The sequence below is a fragment of the Vanessa atalanta genome, chromosome Z, assembly GCF_905147765.1.
Source record: "Vanessa atalanta chromosome Z, ilVanAtal1.2, whole genome shotgun sequence".
Classification (NCBI taxonomy): domain Eukaryota; kingdom Metazoa; phylum Arthropoda; class Insecta; order Lepidoptera; family Nymphalidae; genus Vanessa; species Vanessa atalanta.
The window spans coordinates 7,290,447-7,301,977 of record NC_061902.1 but is presented as its reverse complement, the minus strand read 5'-3'; the positions used below and the strand labels follow the sequence as shown (position 1 = coordinate 7,301,977).

At 31.5% G+C, this 11,531-nt stretch overlaps 1 protein-coding gene across 1 annotated transcript; it reads left to right on the top strand.

Moving 5' to 3' along the window:
* Positions 1–2,449: 2,449 nt before the first annotated feature.
* Positions 2,450–4,393, top strand: LOC125076021 (NADH-ubiquinone oxidoreductase subunit 8-like). The gene is made up of 2 exons (XM_047687948.1): positions 2,450–2,793; positions 3,675–4,393. The coding sequence occupies exons 1-2, from the start codon at positions 2,520–2,522 to the stop codon at positions 4,106–4,108; spliced, it is 708 nt and encodes a 235-aa protein (XP_047543904.1). The 5' UTR covers positions 2,450–2,519; the 3' UTR covers positions 4,109–4,393.
* Positions 4,394–11,531: the final 7,138 nt, after the last annotated feature.

The following is an 11,531-nucleotide window of genomic DNA, read 5'->3' as shown; positions in this document are numbered from 1 at the left end:
GGACTTAACTTTGTCTTGCATCACTTACAATTTCTTATTTCCTCGAGAGTAGTCATTAAAGCATCATCGAATAAAATAATGTTTTTTTTTTTTAAAGATTTTAGACATATTTCGAATAAAACCAAAATACATATATACACATCAATTTATATTTTCGAAAAGATTATAGGCCTGATAACAATTTGTTTTCTACAACGTGTATATCCAAAATAATATTACGATTATTCATTCTATTCTATTCATTGCTTTCCAGTCGGTCTGTTAATTTATACTCATAGAATTATGAGAAGCCTGTATCGTTTTCTTTGAATAAGATTAATCGTCTACTAAAATAGTTAAACTAACCGAATTGTGGTGTCTCAAAGAAATTCGAGGGTTTCTTGTCGATTTCGTCTTTATTCTTGTCTGATACTGCATACTTTGGTTACCTGACTGGGGTTTCTCTACGCTCCTCTGCTACAGTCCATTGCTGCATGCATGCCTTTGATGAAAAAATGCAAAATATAAAATAATTTGCATTTTTTCATCAAGAATTTAACGTTTGTTATTTTTGATTATTGAATCAATTTCATAGGTATATTATACGTATACACATTTTTTTAATGAGTACAAATTCGAAATCTTGCTACTTTTTTTACAATGGAGATTTGTCAATTTGGAACTCTAAAATTCATTGGATGAGTATTATTTTTCTAATGGACCAACATTAATAAAAAAGACACAAATAACTTATGTATATTTTTATATAAGCCGTACCTTATTAATGTATTGGAACAAGACAAATATAAATTACAACTGAATAAGTACTTTTTGCACAAGTTTTGTGTAATATACGGATGTTCTGCGCAAAGGGAAGTGAATGGAAATGAGTAACTTCAGTGGTTTACATAAAATAAATGTAGTTCCGATTGACTTATACAGACTTTGCTACGAGCGGGAAGCAGACACATATTGGGAACTTTGATTTTAATGTTTGCACATAACCTTTTAAAAGTTAGTTTACAAATGTCAACGAACAGTCTCTTAGACTTAATAATATAATAATATATAATATTACAAATATCAGAGATTCGTTACTATTACAATATCCACCGCCTGCGTAATTTTCGTAGAAAGCGGTACATATGTTTTGTGTGTGTGTTTTAAGTCACAAACACAGAGTATCACATACCATCAATTGTTTACGAACAAATATGCAAAATATTTATTTTATTTATTTATGGAACGTTTATTATAAAGTAATATTATTTCATATATTTAGTCGTGTCGTACGATTCTGACTATATAATGTAGAATGTAATACTAACGGCAGTGTTATGCACTCACTGTTCCGAATGTATGTAGATTACTCTATTTGGGCGAGTAGAGGAGACTTGACATTGTTTAATCTGTCACACTCCTTTGTTGAAGACGGCTGAGTCGCATACTTGGTAATAGTTTGGGTAAACTAAAGTGTTAATTCACAGAGCTGAATGTTGTTATTTTACCAGCATTCTGACTTGAACTCATATATACACAATTCAGGATTTTTGTTGTCTAATTTGTATGTTTCCTATTAATAAATAACATACTTAAGGCATATTTTTCTTTAATCGATTGTATTCTATTTGATGATGTTAATTTGAATTTTTATTTATATAAAAAAAATATTTTGGAATGAATACAAATTTAAATAACAAGTTACTCAATGAACAAATTTTATATGTTTTATTATACACATTATATAACAAAATGTAGATAGATAGCCTCTTAATATATAAAAATAAAAACAAAACGATCTTAATGAAACTTTGTCAGTATACAACCTTAATAAACTAGTAAATTTATAATATTATACGACAGCTAATAACCAGCGTATTAATAGTGAGAAATAACTTGGAAGTTATCGATTCACAAACTGATACAATACCCCGTATAACGTATACATGCTATGTTGATCTGAAATCGTTTGTCATCTCGGTTATATAAGGCTTTCATAAAAATTGGGGACGATAAAAGTGTCCAAGCAGACTGTGACCGCAAAATTTAACAATCGCTATTTGCTTCACTTAACTTACTTTAAGTGTCCGCCATTTTAGTACGATACTTGCGAAGGTCTGCGATAGAAAGGAAATTGAAATAGAACTATCGGAACGCGGATCGATTCTTTTTCAGCAGTCACTATAGTTCATTTGAAATATGCAGTCTATCTAATTGTCGAAGTATTGATTATTGTTATCTGTGTTCCGATTTTAGAATTTCAATTTATGGTGGTCATTATTTCAGCGCTGCCATTGTTGTGATGACGCATTTTGATAATGGCACAAAATAAGTTTTAATAAAAACATTCAAACCTTCTTTGTGTAATGAAATAATTTAAAAATATTACGATATGTCATTTGTATTATTCACCGTTAATTATTAAAATAATATTTTATACATTAATCAAAGAAATTGAATAATAATAATAGAACATTTTTTCTCTATATAAAGTGCCATTATTACAAGAACATACCTACAAGCTCGATTTAGTTACACTAATGCTAAAATTTATGCGAATAACTAAAACCATAAACAAAACTGTGGTTTTTATTCGGGGTTATTGTGATTCTTGTGAAGAACCTCCACCGAGCTACCAAATATGCCCACCGTGCTCAAGTCCCACCTGCTCCCAGTTACCAGCTTACTACTGCTGCCCAAGGACAAAATACGATGTTAACTTTATCTACGTAAATGATAAGCCACCGAGCACAGCGTTAAGGGACTTCGTTGATAGAACTGCACAAACTCTTTTTTGGACGGAAATAGTTAGAGGTATTTTGTACCGAATATATTTTATTAAATGTAAATTAAACTTTATAGCTAAATTTATATTTTATGACTCTAATTAGTGATCTTTAAATATTCTAGTTGTGTTTTAATATTCCACGATCCACTGATGATTATGAGTGAGCCAGTGTAATTACAAGCATGATGAGTAACAATGTTGTCGCAGTGTGCGCGATCTTTCTATTATGAACAAATAGCGTTGCACTGCAATTTATTTAATTCAAAGTGCTTATAAAAGCCTCGCAGTATAATGTATATTTTGGTTTTTTTATATTTAAGTAATTATCTGATGCGACGCGTCATATATTATACATATATGTTACTGTATGATAATAATATCATGCACGTACCACATATAAAGCAGAAGTTTAAATAAAGAATAAGTATTAATTTTAAATATCATCGGCATAATGATATTAAAAAAATATATACCAGTACTTAGCAAGGCATTTAAAATAAAATATAAAAAAAGTCTTAAGTAGATTTTAATCGTTTTCATAAATTGCCGTTTTATTTTCATTCATCAGAATGCATTTTGCCTTACAACGTTCGATCTCTCTGCTGATAAGCTTGTATGGCGAATCCAAAACGCCGTATGCATTGTTGGTTTTACGGCTTATCATATAATATGAAACTATGGCTATTGCATTAAATATTATTTATCATGAATTTATTTCGATATCATATTATATTTATGACTTTAGAGATAACAGTTTATAATTATTAAGATAAATGTTAAAATTCATAATTGATGTGAAAATATATGAACAATGAATATAAGCTCATTTTTCCTTCTACATGAACAGAGCACAATATCAATCTGAGTTTTAATTTAAGAGAGACATTTATAATATTATATTTGATAGGTTTTGCCGTGACGCTCGGACATATATTCAAAGAACCGGCGACGATTAACTATCCATTTGAAAAGGGACCGCTGTCACCTCGGTTTCGCGGCGAGCACGCACTTAGGAGGTATCCTTCGGGAGAGGAGAGATGTATCGCTTGCAAATTATGCGAAGCGTTCTGTCCAGCTCAAGCAATTACAATCGAAGCAGAAGAACGTCCTGATGGTTCCCGACGGGCCGTCAGGTACGATATAGATCTTACCAAATGTATATTTTGCGGATACTGCCAAGAAGCCTGTCCAGTCGATGCAATAGTCGAAGGACCTAATTTCGAATATTCAACAGAAACACGTGAAGAATTATTGTATAATAAAGAAAAACTTTTAAGCAATGGTGACCGCTGGGAGCCGGAGATTGTTAGCAATTTGAGAGATAATCATTTATATCGATAGATAATAAAATTCAATGATGTTTTTATTTTACTTTAATGTGGCTGCATTTTTAATTGAATACGTATCGAAAAGTATCAATCCGCTATAAAATTAAAAGCATCGGTTTACGTCTTAATCAAAATTATTCGGCTTTCTTAAATTCTGCGAAAAAGAAATTATGAATGTAGTCTAATATTAACATCCAGCTGCTTAAATTTTATTGGCAATACATTACATAATGTATTTAATTACGAAGGTGGAAATTTTAGTAAATTACTTTATTACGACCTCGATGGCGTTTGGAATAAGATATGGCTATTATAATGGCTATTACGAGTGAAATTTCAATTTCAGACTATCGTTATCCCTAAGAGCAAAAGTCCATTAAACATTATCATCAGCATTGTATAGTGCCCTTGTATTCGATGAACAAAAACAGTTTAATTATAAAACATTAAAAAAATATCTGAGTCAGTCAGCTATCAAATAAAACTTAAATGTTTAGCTCCATGTCTACCTATATTATCTATTTTATCTAATAAAATAAGAATCGTAACTAACAGTTTCAATGCTCAACCAGCCGAAATATTAACTATTACTAGCTTCCGCTCGCGTCTGCGCATGTGAGGTGAGGGAAGTTTTTACGTAGCATTCATGTTAAGTCACGGTATAAGCTATCTCTATTGCAATTTTCATCCAAATCCTTTTAGTAGTTTTTGCGCGAAAGAGTATCAAAGATCCATCAACCCATCCTCACAGACTAGTGACATACCGCAGCCCAACTGTAAGCTAACAATAATATTTTTTTAAATTACGTCACTTTCAGTTTGTATATTCGCACAACAGTCTACAATTTTTTTATATATTATTAGAAGCATTGTGTTTTTTTTTTACTAGGAATAATCAGTTTCGAAATTGGTAATTTTTTTATTAATTTCTTTTTATACCTACGTTTAACAAATTAAGACTTAAATAGAAAAAACAAGTCTTAAATACTTGCTAGCTTTGAAACTGCGCTGTTTGATGATTAGCAGAAATAAAAAATAGCTTAGTTTTTAATCACACTGGTAACACAGTGTAGCCATACACTGACAGTAATTTTGCTCTTTGGGGACGTTTATTCATATGTAATACATTAATACAAAATAAATATTTCAGTAAGAGCGCATGTGAAGTTTTATTTCTACACAGTTTAATCGTAAATGTCTATTAGTTGCGACTTACATTAAAGTATTATGGTTTCATTTTTAGAATATTCACAGCTCCGAAAAGAATTGGTAATTATTTATGAAATGTTTTCACGAAATCATAATGCTTTCACAGACGAATTCCGACATCGTAGCATTGCTTTCAACACTGATTAAAAGAATATCGTCATAACTATATTTTTAATTAAAAAATTTCAAGCTTGTTTGTTGAATTTATAAAATATCGTTGCCCCATAAGTTGCGGTGAAAAAATAACCAAGTATACTTCATTGTGACGAAATAGTAGATAAATTAAAAACAAATTTACTAAGTATATGATTCTAAGTCAATGTGCTATTATAGTATTAGTCTGGATTTGTGACTTCGTAAATTGTGATGGCTAGCTTCAAATTCAACGAGAATATTCAGGGTGACAGATTTATATCAAAATTTGAACATCTATTTTAAAACCTCTTTAATATAATTTTACAAGTAAAAATCGTCAAGTATTACTACAAATTTGGTTTATCAGTAGCATTAGTAAGTAACAGCTAATGTTAGGGTGTTTAAATCTGATATGTCATCAAGGTATTATATAACGTAAACCCTGGACTACTGAGTATAACATCTTTATCTGTATATAAGATACAACAATAATGATAAAAAAGAAAATTTATAGCTTTTAGTTAAAAAGACAAAGTCTGAAATCTAATCATAAAGTTCACTGATCTCATACAATTTAAAGCTGTCAACTGTATGGAGGACTTATGTAAGGAAACCGCTTCTCCTAATTCTATCCACTGACATGAGTTTTCGTGGTAAGCATATAATTGCAAAAGTAGAAGTAATTTTTTTTGTTCTGAAACACAATCGGCATATTCACAAGAATGCTATCAAAGTACACGGATCAACGCTGTGTGATACACCACTACAGGTATTTACAGCACTATTGAAAATCAATAAAAAGTAATACACTCTTAAATTAATAATAAAAACTTAAAATAGCACGAACATAGACAAAAGATACGGTTAAGGCATAAAAATTATAAAACTCTAAAAATAAAGTTACAATAAAAACAATGGTTACGTTACCCACTTACAGCGTGTAATACCGATTTCTTAAAACTAAAGATATATAGTGGATATCGATGTCAAGTCTGTTTATAGAATTGTAAGTCTTTTATATTCAATTGAATAAATATTGTAACCACGGGGGAACCATTGAATGCCAACCGTAGCAGCTTTATTATTTCACTGTGATATTGGTTATTAATATAAATACTAGTAATCGCACTTAACGCACTAAGACTTTCAAATAGTCGAAGGCTTCTTTATATAGATTTTATAATCTTAACACTTATGTGCTTTAGTCGTATCATTTTAGTGTTTACCTAAGGCAACCCAAATATATTATAAGTGTAGCCATTTTAACGTTGGGATGCTGAAAAACATAACCAGTATAGATTTATTAACTCACGAAGGCCCCACCATGTCAAATTAATATTATCGGCGTCGATTAGTACGACAAAGTGACGATGCTCATGAGGTGACTTAGAGTGCGTGAGATGACAAAGAGTAGAGACAGCTCAAAAATAAAAATAAAAAAATACACATATCGCCCTCTAGTACTCATTTTACTCAAAACATAGCATGTATCAAATTGAACATTTCGTTGGTACAGCAGGCTGAAGTCATACCACGCATAATTTCAATAGAGCTTATTCTACTAGCATTAGAAACATAATTCTAATTATCATCCTTTTGGGTATCAAATTGCATACTTAGACTTAGACTAAATAATGCTGTACTTTTAGATCCAAGAATAAATCATAACCTTGAGAAAAAGTTGGTCCATACTAATAAAGGTTCTACATAAGATAAAGAACTAAAGCGGCTATTACATAACACTGTGGCTTGTCTAGGTAGTTCATTAGCTAAATGCGCTTGTAAACGGTCATTACGGGCAGTGAGTTCGTGACGGTGCGTTTTATGTCCTCAATTTAGGGATTCATACCTGAGCTGCCTCGTTTTACCTCTCCCAGATTAGATAGTGGTTACGCTTTGGTTACTAGGACAATATAATTTATTTTTCATTATTGAAATAAATTGTTGAATTTTTTTTCTAACAATTTCTTAGCATTTTTTCCAAAGCAGAGCTTATTGTACGATCATATTATAATTTGATTTATTTTTATATTTAAAATTATTTAGTGTCCGCTTATCGCGCACCTAAAGTCTTATATTCAATCGAATCGAAATTGTATTATTGAAAAGTAATTTCTCAAAAGTCAGAAATTAATATTTATCAAGCAAATGTAGTTGTTATAAAATATTCTCGCAGTTATTCTAGCTGAATTGAAATAAGTCAACGCATAAAAATAATTTGAGCACTGGTGAGTACAATATTTGTCGTATCGTTTATTGAGAATTTGAATCTTCAATAAAAAGAAATATGCAGAATATGATTTCAATAATTATTTATTTTACTGATTTTATTTTCAAATATAATATTTAACCGAGCATAAAAATATATCGGCAAATAGCTTATCGTTCTTGATAATAATAATGATATTGATAAATGAAATTATCAGATAACCTTTAAATCAAGTCTCTAATAATATCACTTGCACTAGGATTCAAATTATGAGTATCTGAAGATTTTTTTTTTAAATATAACTTGTGGTAGGTGGATTAGCAAAAATGGTTCACGTGATGAAAAGTGGTCACTACCGTCCACAGACAATGGCGATGTGAGAAACATTAACCATTAGTGATATCGTCAATGCACCACCAACCTACGACTTGGGAACTAAGATGTTATGTCCCTCGTTCGTGTATTATCACTTTGTCATTCGCCCTTCAAACCGAAATACAAAAATACTGAATATTACTGTTTGGCGGTGGAATATTTGATAAGGGGTTACCTACCCAGACGGGTTTGCACAAAGACCTACAACCAAGTAAAACTACAATATTTCAGTAAAAAATTAATAAAAAATTCAAAATACGATTAACAATAAAACGTAATAAATAAATTTAACTAACAATAATAAAATCGTTAAAACTTAATAAATAACATAAAATGTTAGAGTATCAAAATTATAACGTCAGCAACATCGATCATCGTAAGCGTCCTCTTTATGGCAAATGGCTACGGCCTAAATAGTAAATCAAAGGAATGCCGCCTTCCAGGCTGTCCGCACTGCGCCCGGGTTCATTGGTGTTTAGCTTGTAGACTTATTCTGTTTTTAATATAACATTTTTTGAACGAATGCCGTATAGGTTATTGAGTGCATGTCGTTGCACCGGAACTCAACGAGACAAACCATGGTATTTATCGTGATAAGAGAAGTCATTTGTTTGAATTGCATATAAAGTAAAGAAGGAACGCTGTTTTGAGTAAAAGCGTGTATGATAAAGGTCACGCTCTAACGCGACCTGCAAGCAACTTTTATTACATACCAAAACACGCGACCACTTAATACTTTGTTTATTCAGGGTGACCTAAAGTAAGATTTTAGTAATGATGATAATTTATACGTTTATATAAAGTCAATCCTAATTATCATCGACATAATATTTGAAGTAAATGCGAATACGCACAAATAGTTAAATAGTTGTTAGAGCCGAGTTGGTCCAATGGTTAGAACGCGTGCATCTTAACCGACGATTGCGGGTTCAAACCCAGGCAAACAACACTGAATTGTCATGTGTTAATTTGGGTTTGTAATTCATCTCATGCTCAGTAGTGAAGGAAAACATCGCGAGGAATGTGTCTAATTTCAACGAAATTCTGCCACATTTGTATCCACCAAACCGCATTGGAGCAGCGCGGTGGAATATGCTCTATTCTCTTCTAAGGGAGAAGAGGCCTTCCCAGCAGTGGGAAATTGATAGGCTGTTAATGTAAATAGTTATTAATACCTCAAAGTAGATGAAGATAATTTATGATCAACAATTCAATTAATTTACGTTCCGACCGATTTCGGCAACGTTGGATATCTCAAGGGAGACTGGAATACTACACAGAACATATTATACACAAGTGTGTGCCGTAGCATAAATGCATTCTCATAATCCGATGGGAGAACAAATCCGACACGAACGGAAAGAGTTCGACCGCAGCCTAACGACTTTACGTACTTTCCAAGACGAGTGAACACAATTCGTACTTTCAGACTGAGTGTTTTTACTGAGAATAGTTTCGATGGAAAAGCCCAAGAACTTGGACGGATCTTTAAATCTACCTTATATCTAATCACTGAGCCATCGTGAAAAATCACAAAAACTGATAACATAATGCAAATAAAAAAAAAATATCGGTAACGTAGCCTTTGCCAAATAAGCAAACGTCTATAACTTAAGAAATAATTAGTATATCAAATATGGCAACCTTTGACGGGACCTGGCATCAATGTATTTCATAGAGTTCATTTACACTTTGACTGTTTATCTTAGAGGAACTATCAAACGTGAAAAGTGTAAATTGTCTTTCATTTTGTTCATTTAAAGTAAATTAAACATTTACAACTAATGACTAAACATGCGGCAATTTTTGATCCCATTTACCATTTAGTTTTTATAGGAAACCACAGAATGGAATGATATGCTTCAATTACTATTAAACATTATTTACGCTTTTGAATTTTTGTGTAATTTCGCTTATCCATTTAAATTATTGCTTCATAGATTATTAACTCAAGTCGTTGCTCGAATCGTCTCTGTATTTGCACTAATTTTAGAAGTAATGCAGCATATAAGTATTTGAAAAGTGCTGTGGCAAATTATTTCCGTTTAACAAGAGGATTGTTTAACTACCGTCACCCTGCCACTCCGGTTCCATCATAGATGCGCATATCCAGAATTACAAAAAATATAGTTTTCGCGTGTTTTGTATGTATTACTGTGCAGGCAAATATGATGCTAATTTTATTTATAATATAGCCAAAATTTCATTTAATATACCTATGTATATATCATTGTCCATACCACATTGTGACCATACTACAACTCTTACCACGTTGTGACAGAACATGTGCTTTCATTGACGTATTTAGTGGCTTTGATTGCAGTTGTGTAATGATTATTAAAATTTCAATAACAATTTTTAGTGTTCAGTTGAAGCCAAATTTAGTAGAATCGGGCTTTTAATAAGCATAACGAACAGTCAAAGTACTCCAAGTACCCGATTATACAGGGTTAATAACTATTTTTTGGGGCAATGTATATGTTTTTACAACAGGATCCCAGAAAACGTTAAAAAATATTCAATTATAAAATTCAAAAGAATCGTTAAAGAGCGTTTGTGTGCTAAAGGATATTTACAACACTAATGACTTTTTAGTTGACTGCACAACTTGGGAATGAAATGATCGCCTCCAGGCTGTTTCGAATAACTAAAATATAATTATTATTGTACATGTAAAATGGAAAAAATAAATAAAAATATCCCGCTGAGTTTCTTTCGCCGGTTCTTCTCAGGTCCGAGGTGTTAAATTCCGAACCGGTGGTAGATTTTTGACTATCAATAAGTAAGTGTAAACACTTCTATATTGAATTAAGATTTTTGACTTTTGACTTTGACTTTGACTCCGCCTACGTCGATGCTGTGGGCGAAGTCTTGACAGCTCCACATTACACGATATGTCGCTTTTCAGCTTCGCTTCACAATGAAAGTTATTTTAAATAAACGTATTATATGGCCGATTTTCTCTTAACATTAATAGGTTCGAGGTCTACAGTTGTTGTTACAGTACAGTTGAGACGTAGCAGAGTAGTAACTGTCAGAGCTACCATTATCTCCACTAGCTGGTTTAAACTACACGGCAAAGCCTCGGTCACTTTCAAGTTCCATTTTAATTTTTACTCATTGAGACTTCTGCGATGGTAATTCTCGATATGAATCGTAATTTGGATGTATTTCTTAAGGTTTAGTCAGCGTTAGCGGTGTAAGCGCACAAAGACGGTTTATTTGAAAAAAGAATTTCAAAAAGAAGAATGAAAGAAAAATAGTTTAAATGTATTGTACGAAATATTTACAAACTATATACAAACCTGTCTTTGTCTTACAAACTATGTAAAAACCGCACCAGACAGACAATTATATGTATACATAATAATTATGTATATAATTAAAATTTAATTATTTATTATCTACAGTATTTAGTTACAACGTTTGAATACACTTATTATTTTAATAATTACTCTGACAAATTAAGATATCATAAAAGTAATGTATTGAGTATAAAAATAATATT